Here is an 18157-nt window from a genome sequence, read left to right as displayed (position 1 = left end):
GTGAAGGAATGGGAAATAAAATCTCCAATAAAACATTTGAAAATACTCTTAAAATGTTTATAAGTAAAAATTGTTGCAAAATAGACGTGCTATGGGTGTGCTATACCGAGTGAGCTTTAGTTCAGTACTTTGGCATGACATAAGTAATTTACTGGTGGCTTCTCTGGCCCTAAGAAGTTCAGTCATGCCAAAACAGTGCTAATAAAATCATCCTGCCATGCAAACCCATATTTTATATAGGTGTTACTTATAATATTTCTAGATTGTGGACATAAATTTACATGAATTTTCATACTTTGGTGTCAAATATTTATGGTAGTAGCTTTCTTTTTCAAAGAGGTAGTGAGCTAACTAATTTCCTTTCCCTCCTTTGGGGACTATAAAAAGATTTTCAAAAGCATACTTGTTCATGAGAACAAGTTGAAATTGTTCTAAAATTGAAAAGCCTAAACTTGCTGTATGATGTAAAAACAAAAACTCTATAGTAGAAGCTGTTGTCTATATTAGGGACTTTAAAAAATGCATTTGTCAATGTTGATTGTGTTACAAGTATTTGGTTTCTGAAGATATCTTATACAATCAGCAGGCTATTTACTGTCAAGCTTTGTTCTCCAGATGTACAAGGTGAACTGGCACTAACAGCAGCAGGGTTTCGCTTTAGGTCTTTATTTGATGGGTTCTTGTTTTAACAGGTTCTTCTAGAGTACCTCCACACATAGGTGCAGCTACTGCTGCCTGGGTTAGAAGCCCATCTTTGGGCAGCTGAGGTTTTCAGTGTTCTGTGCAGGATGGTCATGATCTGCATCACTTGATTTGTTCAGCAATTTGTGTGTGTGTGTGTGTTTATGATAGTGAATAGCAGAAGATGATCACATTTCTCAGATAAGTTTGTTTTAGCATTTTCTTAATACTTTTGTCGCCTTTTGTCCTTCTCTGCAAGGTAAAGGCATACTGCAAAACTTCAGTTAAAAGCAGAGATTTTAAAATGGTGTGCAGAAAGATCTCAACATGGTAACAGTTTTTAAAGGAGTCTTTTTAAGGAGTTTTTTACTCCTTTTTTTAAGGAGGTTTGTTTTATCATTCACAGAGGTGTGCTGTACCCCAGAGAGAATCCATACTGATTTATGAAGACTTAACATAGTTTTCATGCAGCTTTCTGTGATGAAGTCAGGTTGTTGATGCAAAACAGTGTGGTATTTTTCCTTTTGTTGGCATACTTTATTTTTTTCTTTTCCTTTAAACAGCAGCAACAACACAACTCAATACAATAATGAGAGAGGGAAGGGTGAAAGAGAAACTGTAGAGCTTGGCAGCAGTTCTTAAGGAGAACAGAAGGTTCAGTGAGTGTTCACCAGCATAGTCAATGCCTACTCAGTCATTTCACGTTATTTGTACAGGAAAGCTCATTTTGTTGCTTATGAATGTGTAGTGATTGTTAGTATTTGCTTGGGAAGATGGGTTTTGTAGGCATTTGAACTTGAGGGAAGAAAATGCTGTCATCCCTATCCTTTCTCTCTAGCTGTTCTCTGCTAGAGGTCTCTAAAAAGCCAAGCAAAAACATCATGGGGAATGGTATACACTAAATGGTGAGAGTTTTTCATCACTGAATTTGACGTTTACAAAACACCTCGCTTCACACTGCCATTGTTTCCGCTCCCACGTCAGGCCGTGAGGACTCCCCTCCTGCACACGGAAGCACTGTTCCCTTTTAGCTCTTCCCACTTTTAAATTTGAAAACTTTGCACCAGCAATATAATGCTGTACTTGAAGAGATTTTTAAAGATAACTAATTACCTTAGTTGGGTAAACCTATGACGCACACATCCTGTAGCTGGTGGAAGAAACAGGATCTCTCCCTTGCCTCCTTCCGGAACATTCTCAGGCTGCTACAATTTTTTTCTTCAGCCAAAAACAAGAAAATTGAAATAACTGAAGTTCCTCACAACAAACTTGCTAACCCCAGACCTTACATGGCCCAACCATCAGAAAATGCAGTAATTAAGAAGTCAAAAAAAAGTTTTAATAGAAAGACCTTTCTTGTCAGCGCGATCTCTTTTTAATCAGATCTGATGTATGACAGACTTTTTTTCCAGAAATCAGACAAAGGTTTTATAATTATTTTAGGGAGCAAGACTACTTCCATTTAGACACGCCAAGGACACTGAAGCATCTGAAAAGAAACCACTTTTGTACACAAACCTTGGGCAAAAACCTGAGGTAAAGAGCTCTGCATAACGATCCTAGGCCGGCGCGGATAACGTGTCCCTCCTGGGGGTAACTTCAGATGTGTGTTAATGAGCCCCTCGGTGTTATTAAATAATGTAGATGTGCTAAACTGTATAATATTGTGTCTGTTCTCCTCATGTTGTTTTTGGAAGGACGCACCCAGCCGCATAGCGTGGATCACGTATTTTACTTTCAAATTTGGGATATTCCCATCTGTAGTTGGAGAGAATAGGTTGCTTTTCACTATGCTTCAAATTTTAAGCCGAAAGCCATGAAAACAGCTAATTTTCGGGCCGAGGCCCGCTCCCGGAATTGCCTGCTGCAGCTTTAAGATCAGGTGCCGGGCGCTGTGGCGCACAAACCACCCGACGTTGAGCCGGCTCCTCCCGACGGCTTTTTTTTGAAGCCGGATTCTCACGCTGCAAATACCCCACCATATTCTCGATAAGGGCGTTTTTTTTTTTTTTTTCCCTTTTCTTTTCTTTTTTTTTTTTTTCCTCTCTTCTCCTTCCCCTCCCCGAAATCCACCAAAACTGAAGAAAAATCCAAGTGACTGTTCTTAGCAGCTGTGTGGCCCGGAGTTCAGTGGGGAAGCGGCTTCCTGCCGTCCCTATTCATCACCTGCTTCAAAGGCCGCCTGGCTGCTCCAGTGTGCAGGCCAGGTAGGGTGCCATTGTGCGAGGCGGGGAGGATTAGTATCAAAGCTGCGGCAACCAGGCCCTTGGTCTCGGGCTGCCATTCAGTCTAGCGGGGAGAGGCTAGGGCTGGCCAAGGTCACAGCATCCAGTGTGGTGCGGACTGGGAAAGGATCCTGAGAATAGAGCGCTGCTTATGAAACCGTGGTGCAAGCTTGCAGCACAGCAGGTGCCCTTCTGGAACACATACATCTGTTTATGTTGGGGTAGCGTAGCTGACAACGGGATAATAGAGCTTTGTTGTTTTTTTTATAATTTTCTTGAAAAAAATAAAAAAAGACAACTGTATATACCACGGTGGTGAATATCGAAGGAAGAGCTTTCGCTCTGGAAAACCATCAAGAAATCCTTAAAAGATTTAATTGCTGGGGTGGGGGGGTTGCGTGTGTATACTTGAGCAAAGGGGAGAGCAGGCTGGCTATTAACCATTTAGGATCCTCAGCCCTGCGGATGAGCAGCAGCCGGGTACGGGGGGACCGTTCGCAGAATGCGACAATGCAATTTTTTTTTTTCTTTAAACGCTCCGACATTTGTACCAACAAATTGGTTAAGGATGCGCTGGATTTGCTCGGTTGTCGCCATTGTTGGAATCGTCTGGAGGAATTCTGTCACGCTAACGGTGGCTTTTTAAAAGGTGAGGTAATAGTGACGTAAAAATAAAATTGCCAACTTGATGAAATTAAGGGGAAAATTAAGCTGTAGACGAGTTGTCATGACGACAAGGATGTTCTATTGATGAACTGTACTCCTCACTGTCCAATCAGATAGTGGAGCTGAAGCTGGAGCATGAACAGGAGAAGACGCACCTATTCCAGCAGCACAACGCAGAGAAGGACTGCCTGGTCCGAGACCATGAACGGGAAATCGAGAAACTGGAAAAAGAGCTTCGCGCTGCCATGGCAGAGCATGAGAGTAAAACTCAAGAATGCAGGAAACGAGACGGACAGGTAATGATCAATAATGTTTCAAAGGCGTACGCTTATTAGAAAATGCTGATAATTAGTCTTTCCTGTTTGCCAGCATTGTTGGTGATGCACGCTGTGTGATCATTTGCGAAACTGGCACATAAACGTGATTTTGTTTTTTCTTTTCTTCTTTTTTTTTCCCGCTTCCCCCCTCCCTTTCCACTACTGAATAGGGCTTTAACTGCAAAAACCACAGGTAGCCAGATTAAAAATCCCATGGTGCGCTATAACTCGGCCTATTTATAATCTTGTCTCATTTTCTTTCATGATGGATTTGTTTAAGAAAAAAGGTATCTGTTCTTCTCCCCCCCCTCAGCCCTCACAGTCACCCCTCCTTTTCTCCTTCCTGGGCAAATCCATATGAATTATGTCTGCTTCATTCGTATGCTTTTTTTTTGTTTCAAATCTCTGCAGGTAACTCACAAATGGCTTTATTTCATTTTGTCCATGTCTTTTTGTTTCAGTTTTGTATTCCAGATTTGCTTTGTATGTTTGCCTATGTGTGTCAGATATTTGATAAGACAATGTGGATTTTGGATTGCTTACCATCACGTTTATTTTCCTACACACACGCACCCCTCCCATCCTCCATCTCTGTGGTCACTGTTGGAAGCCATTTGGCAGAATAACCCCCAGCTGGGGTAGCATTTGACTCTTCAAACTTCTGGATGAAATGTGCACTGTCAGCATGGAAAATGATCTTTATTAGTTTTCAGTTCAAAAAAAAAAATCTTACTGCATTTTTTTCAATATATTTTGTAAGGATGGCATGGTGTATTTTCTTAAGAGCCTATATTAAAAAGGCCTACAATGGCAACATTTTAAAAAATTAAGGTGATTTCATAGTTTAAAGAGTATTCAGAAAATAATCTTTACTAATCAGCATTAGAATTGCTTATCATGCAAGGATTATTTTATACCAAAACTGGACATTTTTGGTAAGGCATCTTTAACGACATATGTTTTCCGCGCACCACTGCCTTCCCTATGAGATGTACGACTCTGGCATTGAGGCGTTTTCACTTTACTTTCCTGTAGACTAGTAGGCTGTTATTTTACTGAAAACTTAAACTATAATGTAGCTAAGTGAAACTGAATATTTATTTTTTAATTATTTTTTGGGGGCTAGCCTTGGACGACTCAGTTTATGGAAATCTGCCTTAAGTCTGTTGGAAAAGAAGCCGCTTGTTGGGGGAGGATGGGGGATGTATTACGGAGCCAAGACTTATTTCTCCATTTCCACCATTATGGTTTTCCAAGGAAAATGACAGATCATTTTGAGGGAACGCTTGGAAAGAGGATATTCAGGTAGCTTCTAAAAAAATTAAACTATGCCCTTTATTCTTCGCTTTATTGTGAGAATGACTTAAACAGTTAAGGGACTGCTTCTTATCTTTGGATTTTTTTTTTCTTTGGCCTAAGATAGATTAATCTTAACTATATAGCGGGTACCTTTGCAAAGTTGTACCATTCTTTCACCTACATGCCTGATGTGTTTGCGTACAAACAAAGGCAGAGCCGTATTTCTCAGGTTAAAAAACTGAGTTCTGTCTACACGCCAGCGTTCATTACAGTTGTTGCTCTGTATAACCCTGAACACAAATGTAAAGAGACTATCTTAAGCACATTCAGAGAATCTGGGAGACGTCTTGTAAGTATATCCTATTTAATTCTGTTTTATTTTTTTCTGGTAAAGATGGAAACCCAAAGTTTGATTGTGCCTTCTGTTTGCAATGGGATATATGATGCTACTACAGGTGCCGTGTAAAGAGCTGGAAATTATGGGAGCTGTTATGAAAATCTAAACAGTCTGAATAGCAAAAAACTTTGGCCTTTTTACAGGGCTTTTCTTTGTAGTTTGAATATCCCCGTACAGTCATTTGAGCATTGCTGCCATGAGAATGACATGTAAATCAGGGAAGAAAAATGCAATTGCCTTTGACTAGAAGAGCTGTTGTTTATTTAAATTCAAGTAAGAATCTATCTGCTTTCAAGGACGCCTCGTTTTTCTGTTTTGAAAAATAAAGCGTTCTTAGCTGATTCATCTGGTCTTTGTGTTACAATTCACTTTTGTCTTTGCAGTGAGCTTAATAGACAATACTGGTGACTGTTACGGAATTATGGCAGATATTTTTAATTTAAAAAAAGAAAAGCTTTGCATGTGTTTATCAAAATGTATATTTTCGGCATCTAATGGGACTAACAGCCAGTGTCCTTGATGAACCATTTGTAAGTCTCTTAACGAAGATATCTCAGTGATTTAATGAGTGTGTGTAGACAAGGCTTTATTTAAAGAAAAAATAAATGTTACTATTGAACCATGTTTGACAGCAGTAATTTTAGGAATTCTTTATATTACAGTGAAGGTGTTTTGAGAAAGGAGAGGAGGCCATTTTGCTTCGCTAAATGAAAAGTAAATTTGCTGTGTATTTCAAAAAATTTAAATAATAATTAGTGCTAATCACACATGAGTATCTTGGTTCGAAGGACCTATCTGTTCAATGTTAGGTGAATGATGTGAAAGCACCATTATTCAAGGTATTCACTGTTATTCTTTTAGAAATGCTTTTCCATATGAGAATATGGAAATGTTTGAGAAACGCGCTTTGACTGAATATTGCAGAACAATTCCTTGTCCTGTTCCTGAAAAGATCAGTTTTTTATTTTGTATCCAAAGTCTTTATTTTCATGTAGGTCTTCAGCTACTCTAAAAGATGGTATACAAAAACATTAAATATTATTAAAATATGAATACATTTATTAATGCTTTGCTTGAAACCAAAGCATAAAGATTAAGATTTCAGTACCTTGCCAATATTAAAATGTAAAATAATGTTACTGCTTCTTTGAAATACAATTTATGTCCACAAAAGGAACTTGATCTAAGTAGATCGCCTATTGTATTCCTAATGAATTTCTGGATAACAGTTGCATTCCACTTTAGCTCTTGGTTTTATCTATTTCTAGGGGGCTTACTTTGATATTTTTTTTCACCTGGGGTTGTAATGCTTGGGGAGGAGTAAATTGACATGTAGGTCAATAAAGTCAAAGCGGTACAAAGGCTTTTATACCATGCTGTGTTCTTGTAGTCATTTAAGTCCTATATGTTTCCTATGAACTGCTGTAATATCGTCATTGCTTAAATGAGAACACAGGAATTGTGTTTTAAAAAAATCAGTTTTAAATCACTACTTGTATTTAATTTAGATTTTTGGATATCATCTGGATTTTCTTTAGGAATATTTTTAAGCTATAGTTTGATCATTTGTTCTCCACCTCTAACTAATGTTAGTGCATTCATCATTTTGCAAATTGGGAAACCCCTTGGATGATAGGTCTTCCTTTTGTTTTAATCAAAAAGAACCTTTCCAGTGAATCAGAGGCTTTCTGAAGCAGGACTTCTGATTACAGAGAATAGTAGATGATTTTTTTTTCCATGAAATAAGATAGCAAGGTTAGAAAATTTTAACAGCCAATGCCAAACAGGCTGTGGTGGCTGTGCCAGTTGTGCCCTTAGACTTTCCCTTTATCCTGTGACTGTCATTCTCTCCCCAGCATCTGACACGTGCCCTGAACCAGCTCAAAGATTTTTCATGTTCCAGCTGCTGTACAGAGCTGGATCATTTTCATGCTTGTTCTCAAGCCGTTGACCTTTGGGCAAGAAGAAGAATAAAACTACCCCTGTAACTTCAAATACAGCGCTTTGCACTAAAGCAAGAGGGGGAAAAAAGTTCCTTAAGGAAACTGAATTATTTCTTCAGGTGCTGTTGCACTGTAATTGGCAAGTCCACTATTTTTCTCCATTCATAATTGGGTCAAGAGTAACTTGAACAATGAGGCATGCTTTGTCAGTTTTTGTCCCTGATGTCACAGTCTTTAATTTTAACATAACTGTTTATTATCTCAAAAACCTGGCTGCTATAAGAGAATATCGTTGGTGTTTGGGGTGTCTTCATAATCCGTTACCAGTTGGGAGAAAAAACATCAAGTGCTTCTAAAGATGTGCAGATAACACACGCTGAAAATGGAAGTTCTTATATTAAAAAAAAAAAAAAAAAAGTAATGGGCTGGAGGTGGTGAGAAGTGTTAATAAGTAATAAGGTATTTTATCATGGCCAAAATGTTTCCATTTTCTCTCTTGCATTTTGCACTTCATGTTATCCTCTTTGCTTTCACCATCACGTGATTTTTTACCTTCTTGCAAATCTGCAGCTCCTTCCCCAGGGCCTGCAGCATAGGCCATCCTTTCACTTTTCCTCTGGATGATCTTTGAGAGCTTGCTTTTTGCTCTTGCTCTTCCTACAACTGTTGCTTTGCGCCTTCTTTTGACTGAATTAATTCTGAGCTGTTTGAGCCCATAGAGACATAGATAGTAGTGTGTGTATATATATGCTGACTAGATGCATACACACATCTATGTTTGCCTGATGGAGAGCTTTATCAACTATTGATAAGAGAAAATACAGAAGAAAATAATAGAAATGCTATATAATTGTTTAATACCCCAACGCATGCACAATTTCTTTTTGTGCGTAAATCCTACTGTAGCAGGAACCTTTCATTGCTATACTCACTCTAAAGGAATCTGGGAACATTTGTTTCACAACTGGAGACTTTCTTAAACTTTGATCTGAAAGAACCTGCTGTTAACGTGTGGATAAATCACTGATCAACTCTGTTGCACTTCAGGTAGTTGTTCTAATGTCCCCAAACACTGGTTTCCACAGAGATGCTCTTCCAGCATCAGTGGAAGCAGTTTACTTGATTGTGCCTGGAGGGAACAGATAAATACAGCCTGTGAAACATTCAGATGTTGTTGGTGCTACTGAAGTCACTTCTGTATACAATTTTAAGTAAATAAATTCTATGACTCATATTTTCTTTGACTTTTTTCTTTTCACAATAGAAGATGTCTTTGGCATGAGAAGAAATGCTCTGTTTGCTTTGCAAGCTTTCTCTGCAAACAATCTAAATCATGGACTTGCAATCTAAATATTTGTTTGTTATATTTTACTTGGAGAGTAGCTTTTGGGCTGACAGTCAGACTTCTGTAGACAGACAGCAGTTCCCTTTTAGCCTTTCTTAAACAAAGGCTTTTAGCTTTATTGCAGTGTGTTTAATTTACCACCAATCAAAGCAGAATAATGACAGAGGTAAAAATATTTCAAGCAGCAAATATTTATTACAGCACTTGCGTGATTTCTCTAGGTTGTTATTCCTGGTGGGTTGGGTCAGGGTGGGGCTGGATCCACTGATGAGGAATATCTACTAAAATCGGGGATCTGGTGAGGGGCTCTGTAGAGCCATTCAAACTGAGCTCTGAATTGATCAGCTGAGAGTTGGGTACCGATGGCCAAACCCGTCAGTATCCCAGGGAAATAATTTGGGCTACAGGATAGACAATCATTGAGATTAGAGGAAAAAATGAGCCTCTGCTCTAAAAAAAACAGAAGCACACAGAGCTGAGGCTCATGAATCCCTCCATCAAGCCTCCCCATCAAGAGAAGGGTCTTAGCCTCCTGCACATCTTCCCTTTCTCTTAGCTGAATCCGCCATGCCACGGTTGTTGTTTTGCATCGAGCTCTCTGCTCCTGGTCCCCACTTTTAAGCTGCTGCTTCTGTTTGAGCTGCCTTTCAAAAGCCTACCGAACAGGCTCTAAACATCTGCCACTTCCTCGCTTAATGGAACCATCAAAGCCTTCTCGTGCTGCACTGGGTGATCATCTCTGATCTCTTCCACATTTTTGCTTGACTCTCGCTTTTTACGATACGACTGGAATTAGATAGCGAGGAATTCAGTGCAGGAGGTGTGACTTTACTCGCTCCTCTATCCTTTTATATTTCAGGCTGTTCAGCATTTGAAATTGTTATTAAAGCTGATTTTGGAAGCCATATGTAATGGTGCATAAATTGTCGTTTGCTGATTAAAAATGCTAAGTTAGCTTAGGATAGAGCTGACATTTTGTGTGGCTACAGCGTGTGTAAAAGAGAAAGCAGTTGCCATAGAAACTAGCTCATCACGTAGTATGAACTCTGATTCTGAGATGGAGCTCTCAGCAAAATGGACTTTGTTTATATGATATGAAATTGAATATATGTGGTAGTTGTTACACAGTAATCAACATTTATATATATATTTTTTTTGTTTTAATTTTAAATATTGCCAGTTGAAAAGATGGAGTATACAATTTCACTGGAGAAGGAGCAGGGTTGATATCATGTACTTTTATTTTATGCCAGTACACCCTGTTTAGGAAAAAGGGATTATTTCCTACAGGAGAGCTAATATAGAATAATTTCTCTATTAAAAAAATAAATAAAAAAGATCAGTCTTGCTCATCAGCTGGTTAAAGGATCTTCATGTATGACAGTTTCTAACATGCACGCTAGGCGTGGCTTTGCATTCAAGGTTTGGGTGTGATGGTTGCAATGAATGATCAATAGACAATAAGCCTTACACAGTGTAAAGCAAATTTTGAAATTAAACTTATAGAAAGGAATATTAAAGTACTAACTAATCAAATCTTTTCCTTTATATCCAATTTGAATTTCTGTTGTTACAACTTGGATCTGTAGGATCTGTAGCTTCTCTTCCTTTCATTGCTATCTTCAAGAAGTTTGCCTCTTTTTTGCAATTTCCCTTTATTTTCTGTCTTCAGCTGTGTGTAGATTCCTGCTTTTAGTATTCTGCTGTCCAGACTGAACAAACCCAGTGTGCTGAGCGCCCTGGAGAGGTCTATTCCTCCAGCTCACAGTTTGAGGTCCCTGTGGATGGCAGCCCTGCTCTGCAACATGCTGACTGCTTCCCCCCAGTGTTGCTTGAGGTTCTTTGTAGCCTTCATCCAGGTCAGTAACGGGAATGCTGAGCTGTGTCAGCCCCAGCTTTGACCTTTGAGAATTGCTACGTGCAGCTGGTTGCCTCCACTCCTGTCCTTTGAACCCAGTGGTCCAGTGAGCTCTCTTCTTGTGGTGTAGTCCACCCATCCACTCTCTCTTCAGTGTGACCATCAGGTGATGTAAAAGGCTGTGCCAAAAGCCTTACTGAAGTCAAGATAAAACATGTTGGCAGTTCTCCCCTTACCACAGAGTCAGTTGTTTGATTGTAGAAGGTTTTTAGTTTGGTCAAGCATGATTTGCTCTTGGTATATCTGTGTTGCCTGTTACCAGTGACCTTTTTATTCCTCATGTGCCTGGAAAGGAATTTCATGGGGGTTTTGTTCCATACTTTTTGCAGGGGTGGAGGATAGGATGTTCTCTGTGTGGCTACCAACTAAGGTGCTAGGTATTGCAAATTAAGTAGTTAAATTTTTTTGGGAGAGTGTTTTTTCTCTTGAACGTTATTCTGGAAAAAGCTTAGCCAAAATCGGTTTAGTCTCTCTTCCTGAGGTCAGCAGATGCTAATTCCATTCACTCACTGTCACCATAAATCAAATTTTGAACAGTAGTCTAGCTGTTAAATGATTTATCTGATAGGAGAGATTTTATGATCCATTCGGTTACTCAATTCAAAGGTATTATAAATACCAAATGAAAGACTGGAAGACCAGAAGAGAAATTATGACAATCTGTAGTATGGAATGTTAACACCACTTGTTTTGGCAGAATTACTGGTCTTAAAACAATAGGATCCATATGGATGCTAATTTTCCCAATTTTGAGCAATAAATACAGCCTCTTTATGGTTTAAGTAATGATATTACTCAATACCACTGCAGGGTCCAGTAGACTGTTTCATGATGAGGTAACAAATAGCAGTTTTGGAGATCTGATTATTTGTATTTTTCTTTTATGTGGTTTGTGATGGGGGAAGGAGAAATCACAAAGCCAGTGAAAAGCCTTGCCCTCTCCTGTAGCTGACATACTTTGGCTGCAGATATGTCAGTTGAGAAATATGAGACCATCCATAAAGCTCCACACACTCCCACATTAAAGTATTATAGAGAAACCTTCAAGTGGAAAACCAGTAACAAATTGCAGCTGAAGTGCTTATGGCAAACTGCGCTGTCCTGGGCGCCCTACCACCGATCCCCTCGTTCCTCTGCTTCAGTCAGGAAGAAAATGGGAGACGTCTCTTTCCTCTGGTTCGTAGACAGGAGCTTTGTGGTGGTGCGGGGGGAAAACCGTGTTGGGTTATCTGTGGAACTGAAGAGGATGTTACTGGCACAGACACCGGGCTGAGTGCTTCGCTGTTACTCAGCTCCGCAGCTGTTGCAAGCCCTGTGTTGTAGCAACTTCTGTCTCAATTTCTGCCTCAGATGTTAGGAATTTGCTAACCCGTCTGCTGGAGGGTCAGCCCCTCTGTAACCCACCTCATCCTGGGAGCCAGTTTGGGGACACCGCCGTCTTCCTCTCCTCTTCTGAGCATGCCTTCTGCTTAGGCCCGTTGTTTGAGCCTAGGGCAGGACCAGCTGTCTCTCACTCTGCATTTCCCAGCCTGGTTTGTTGTCTGCCATTTGGTGATGCTCTTTTCCCTCGCTGCCAGGTAAGGGCAGGGATTTTAGCTTCTGCATTTGGGCAAGTTCCAGGTAGAGAAAGCTCCACATCTCCCCAGCTGTTGGCATTGGATGTGTGCTAGGCATGTACATTTAAGTTTACAGAACCACATATGCTTTTTTTTTTGCCCTTTTTAATAAGAAACAAATTAGAAAGAAACTACTTTATTATAAAATAAAGTGAATGTTTTCAATATGAAGTCAGACAGCAGAGCTGTTCTTTTGTCCAGTCACCTTTGAAGACATGATTGTCATCTTACTTTAATAAATGCCATTCCTTTATTTGGGAAGAGTGGCACAGACTCTGACAGTGATTTAAAGTCTTTAGTGTTGATTTCATGAGAAAAAATATTTTTCACAGTATGCCTTTAAAGTAGACTTTTTTCCCCCAATTACTCTACATGTTGGCAGCAAATTAGCTTTGAGGGAATATTGTGCACATGATAGTTCTCTGATGTACCGGGGAGTCATTTTTGGATCTCTTAGCTCAGTCAGACCAATGACTGACACTGTTCATGTCTTCAGCTTCTGGAGATTTGAAAGACTTTCTTTTGACAGGGAAGGTGATATGGAAGAAAAAAAGCCAAAGTACAAGAAATGATTGGCAAAGTGATGATATCATCAAATGTTCAAAGACTTTGCAAATTGAAGCTTATTAGACTGACATTTTGTCTTCTATTCAGCACTAATTGGAATCATGCCTGGCTGCATGATGTGGAAGGTGCTTAATACCTTAGTGTTTATCATGACAAAATGACAGAAATCGATGTCAACGATGCCGTAGATTTCTGTTTAATGGAGAAAACAATATATTTCAAACTGAAACTACATATCTCATTGTATTCACGTGTATGAAAGCCCTCCTGAAACACTGCAAATAAGGGAACTTTTATCTTTGGCCTCTAAAATATTGGCTTGGTTACAAATATCTCATATTGAGTTTTTAAAGTTGCTCTTCAGAGTTAATAGAAACAACACTGATGTAGGGCATTTAAAAAAAAAAAAAAGAAAGAAAGAAAAAGAAAAGAAAAAAGAAAACCCTGACACAGTGCTTTTACTTGAAACAGATCTGAAGATTCCAGGAAGAGTGAACTCCAGTCTTCCGTACGAGTGATACAGTTCTTCTAAAGTTGTCTCTGACAGCTTGAATTCTTTTGTAGTCTCTGCTTTCTGGTGTATTGGCATCTGTAAAATGAATTTAGAGAAGAGAAATAGAGTGGAAAGTGGTTTTTGGAAAATCAGCCGCTGCAAATGCACAGTATGCTGGAATATTTCAGAATAGATGCATGTTTTCCTGCTGTATTGTTTGGGATTTCCAAGTTCTAGGTGCCTGCCTCTTTGAGAGGGGTGTGTGCCTACTGCCTGGGGTAGCATACGTGGCCAGCATGGTATTCTACATCTTCATCTTGTTCCATTTGAATTTGGGCCTTCAGTTAAACCTCTAGTATAATTTAAAGTTAATATTTATTCAATAGTTAATAGAAATGACTAACTTTTAGTTGGAGTAATTACCTGAATGTCCATAATTAAATATGGATTGATCATTGCAAAGTAATATGTAAAGAAATAACAATTTAATCCAGTCTGTGTGCTAGTAGGATTTACTGGTCATTATTACTGTAAACTCAGCAATCCTGAAACTAGTTTGGTGTTGACAAACGGTAGTTTAGGGGCTGGTGGTAATTATTTGCATTGCAGGAATCCTCTCAGGGATCTAAGTGTACGTTGGGTTAGTGAAAATACATAACAGCATCTCCTGAACCAGTGAGCTTGCAACATAAATGTGCTTGTAGGATATTAGAGGTGGGTGCAGCAAGCAGATGGCTGAGGATGCATGAGAAACAATGAAGTTTCGGTTGTTTGACATGTTTTGAACAAGAAAGTAGATGACATAGCACATGAACTGCTTTCCTCAAGTGTCTCTACCAATGACAGAGTGAAAATGCCTTTCCGTGATTTGTCTGTAGCATTAAAAGGCATCTAAAACCAACTGGATATTTGCCATGTCTGCAGTTGCTGCTGCTATCACAGGTTTCTTATGGGACTGAACAGAAATGTGTCTGACTTCAGGTGGGAGGGATGCAAACACATGGAGAACATTTTTTCTGTGAAAAGTTTGGGAACCATTATAATAAGGTAGTTTATATAAATGCTGGTTGTTCAGTCTATACAAGCTACGTTTATTAAGTCAACTGTAATCCTTCTAAACCTAAATATTATTATTGAATTCCTTGTAGGAAAAGCAAACTTAAAGAATAATTTGTTATTGCAACTCTTGATCTGCTGGACACTAGTGTTGGGGATGGAGGGGTGAGAATGGAACAGGCCAAACTGTCCATGTGCTGTTGGTAATCATAGAGAGAAAATGCTACTTTTCCTGCTAAAGCCAGTCAGGTGGTGGGAGTGTGTCTTTGTGTGTACGTATGTGTGTATATGTATTATTGCCCTCTAATGGATAGAATCTGAATCTCTTGGCTGTGCTTGCTTATGTGGGTTTCTATAGCAAAACATTATTTTGTTTGATATTTCCCATCATAGAAGAATCTTGTAATGTTTATTCATAAGAAATTATGGTGCATCTTCTGTAGGTAATGTTCCTTTAGTTTGTGAAATTAATTTGAAATTCATCAGGAAGTCTCACAGCTTAGACAAGTGCCTTTGTTCAGCCAAAATTATAACAGCTTTAAATTTGCCACCTTTTCCTTTTTTTTCCCATAGTGCTAAAATAATTAAATATGAAAAAAGTACAAGGTCTGTGTTCAACTTCTGCATCAACAGCCACGGGAGTGGAGTAGATGGGCAGGACACACTTCCCCTCCATTGTTACCTCCAGAGCATGCCTGTCTCACAGCATTCGCTCCTGAGGTGTGGGTGGAAGAGGCTGAGCACTGGGTGTCACCTCGGGTGACAGCCTGCCTGTGGTGTGTGTTTTCTGTGGCCACTTCCACCTGATCATGCTGGTTGCTTTCTCATGTACTGCATTTTCCAGGAAAAGTGGCAGAAGTGCATAACGTAACCTCGCAGATTGAGGGTTCAAATCTTGATGGGATTCATGATAAAGACAAGTATCGAGGCACAGCAGGGTTTGTGTCCTTTTGTAAGGTAAAACTACCTTTGAAGTTGTGAGAAGGAAGGCTGCAAGTTAGATGGAAACTGGGTTTCCAGTTGTCTGTACTGAAAATTGTCTACTTCTCCATGTTCTTTATAGTGGGGTCCTAACGTGGTTGTATTTGTTCCTAGCAGGACTCTGTTTTCATTCAATAAATATCTTCGGGAGAATTAAATTTCAGAGTAGCAGTGAGGATCCAACAGTTACCTTCCTCCCCTCTGGGAGGTTCATGGCGGTAGTGGTAAGCAGCGTGGTTATCCCAAGGAGGTTCCTGATAGGTATGGGTTGTTACAGTCAGAGCTGTCGTACTCACAAAATGCTTTAACTGTTCTGATACAAACAGCAACTGATTTCACAAAGCCCTAAGGTTCCTCCCATTTCTCTGTACGTTAGGTTTTAGTTGAGTCCATCACACTTCTATTACTTTATGATCTAATTAATAAACTGAATCTGGGTTGGAACAACAGAAAGAATAGTACATTAATCAAATTCCTTTGTAATGACTCTTTTCATGTGAATGACTTCTGCAAGGCGTGATCCAACACAAGGCATGCTGTACTGGCTTTTCCTGTACTTCCCGAGGGCCTGGGTGCTTCCCTGTGCTTGTACCTGCTCAGCTTCACACGCTGTTGTAAAACAGCATAGTAGTGATCTGAGAGCCTGCTCCTGGGAGCAAAATAAATTATTCCTAGGGTTTGGGCTACTACAGTTTACATTCGTTGTGAAAATAAGGAGAGGGGGGGAAAAAATGCACATGCCAACAGAGAGACGAAGGAGCATCTTCTCAGCCCAAGATGGGGACTTTATCTGTATTTATAAATATTGGTGTTTTTCTTCTGAACGTGATGTTTCCTAGCAATATGTGCTGTTTTTTTCTCAGAAAAGTTATTTTCCGCTTACAATACGTTGGCAGCCATTGTTTGTATTGTTTAGGATCAATGGAGAAATTTTTCTAAATGTTATTTTGATTTGATTTGATGACATTGTTCGCTGGTGAATTATGAAAGCTCTGATTGTTTGGTGCACAAGGAGGGTATAATACATTGCTTGGTCACATGCTCGCTTAATGCATGCACATTGTGATGGCAGTAGTAATAGCACCATTAAAGAACAAAAGGTAGCAACACATAGTAGCTCTGTATCTGGCCAATCCCCTCAAATTACCATAAATATTTGAGCAATCTGAATAGTTTTAGACTCTGTAGTAAAGCTTTCCTGTTCTTATCTGGCACCGAAGGAATGTGGAATAAAGTATTCATTTAACCAAGTATAAAAATATGTATGCTATGCAGTTATAATCATGTGTCATTAATCAGAAAATACTGCAGAAACTCTGACAAATTAAAAACACAAGGATGTGTCTGCAAGGGCTTTTTCAGTCATTAAAAAGCTGCTTCACCTCTCAGGCAAACTATTTAATGGCAACTTCTTGCTCAGTGTACTGACATCTTCAAAGGCTCTGACATCTGTCGGCCTTTGAACTACCATTAAAAAATATTATCCCATTTCCATTCTTTTATGCCCATTTTTTTAATTATAGCCCTTCTTTCAAGTTAGGAACATGGTTGGTTTAAATGATGCTGTCCTTTCGTTTTCAGCCACCCAGCTGCGGTTTGAATAAATTGATGTAGAATCAAAGGCGGGACTTTAAAGGGAAAAGGTTTGATGGACTTGGACTCCGAACCAGATGAGGTTTTATGATGAAAAGGGTTTAATCCCAGCACAGGCATCGCTTCTATCAGTTGAGCAGTACAAAGCGATTCATATATATAGGTTCACGAGAAATGATCTATTTTTTTTTTAAACAGCACAGATCTCTTCAGGACTTGCAAATGTGGCATTAGCTAATATTCAGAGAGCTGATTTCCTTTCATCCACCAGAAGCTTATGATTATAGTACAGTTCTCGAATTGGAAATGAGAGCTGCAACACAGATTTAAAGCTATGCTGTCTGATTTGTATTCAATATACATGTCACTGCGGGACAAGCCGGTCTAGGCCGAGCTGGTTCAATAAAGGGAAAAACAGTTTCAGCATCTGAAATTCTCGGGGAGGGGGGAAGGTACCAATTAATTCTTACCTGCCCTACCTGAGTATTGTGTCGGGTACTTAGATTACTACTGTTTCTAAAACTGTGCAAACAAACCCTTGTGATAAAATGTCTTTGGCATCTTTTGCATCAGAGGTTTGAGAGAAAAGATGCAGCATTAATCAGTAATGGCTTCTAATGCAGCCATTTATATGGAAGGCAACGTTTGTTTTTCTGTACGTGAGTTTCAAGGAGGCTTAGCAGCGACAGCTTTGTTATTGCTTTATAGCAGTAGCCTTCATTAGTGCAGTAATTGGGCTTGCATATGGAGAAATCTGAAATCTCTCAGAAATCCATCAGATGCTATTTGTCAAAAATACCATCTTGTGGTACCCAGGAAATAATCTCTTTAATGGTTCCCTGCTCTTTGTGCTTCATGTTAGTTGAAATGTGGTACATAGACATATTTTCTTACTTTTCAACAATCGGATTGCGTCCTTCAAAATAGTGATGCTTTCCAGAAAAGTAAAAGCAATAGATTTCAAAAGTCTGCAAATGACGTCCTCTTAAGGGACTGTGCTTCATTGTTGTACAGGAGGAGGACTGCTGCTTTTGGTCAACTGTCAGCAGCTCCCCACAGC

At 39.4% G+C, this 18157-nt stretch overlaps 1 protein-coding gene across 8 annotated transcripts in view; it reads left to right on the top strand.

The window, feature by feature from the left end:
- CEP112 (centrosomal protein 112) overlaps positions 1 to 18157 on the top strand; it is a 163013-nt gene that overhangs the window by 69773 nt on the left and 75083 nt on the right. For all 8 annotated transcript variants that reach the window (XR_011804176.1, XM_072025834.1, XM_072025831.1 and 5 more), the window contains one exon: positions 3686 to 3868. Coding sequence is in view for 7 of the 8 variants with exons in the window: in XM_072025834.1 (XP_071881935.1) it covers positions 3686 to 3868 (183 nt within the window). In the remaining variant the exon portion in view is untranslated. The remainder of the gene's footprint in view (positions 1 to 3685; positions 3869 to 18157) is intronic.

This window comes from Anas platyrhynchos, chromosome 19, assembly GCF_047663525.1.
Source record: "Anas platyrhynchos isolate ZD024472 breed Pekin duck chromosome 19, IASCAAS_PekinDuck_T2T, whole genome shotgun sequence".
Taxonomy (NCBI): Eukaryota; Metazoa; Chordata; class Aves; order Anseriformes; family Anatidae; genus Anas; species Anas platyrhynchos.
Note: the sequence above shows the minus strand (reverse complement) of the source record. Positions and strands in the feature narration are given on the sequence as shown.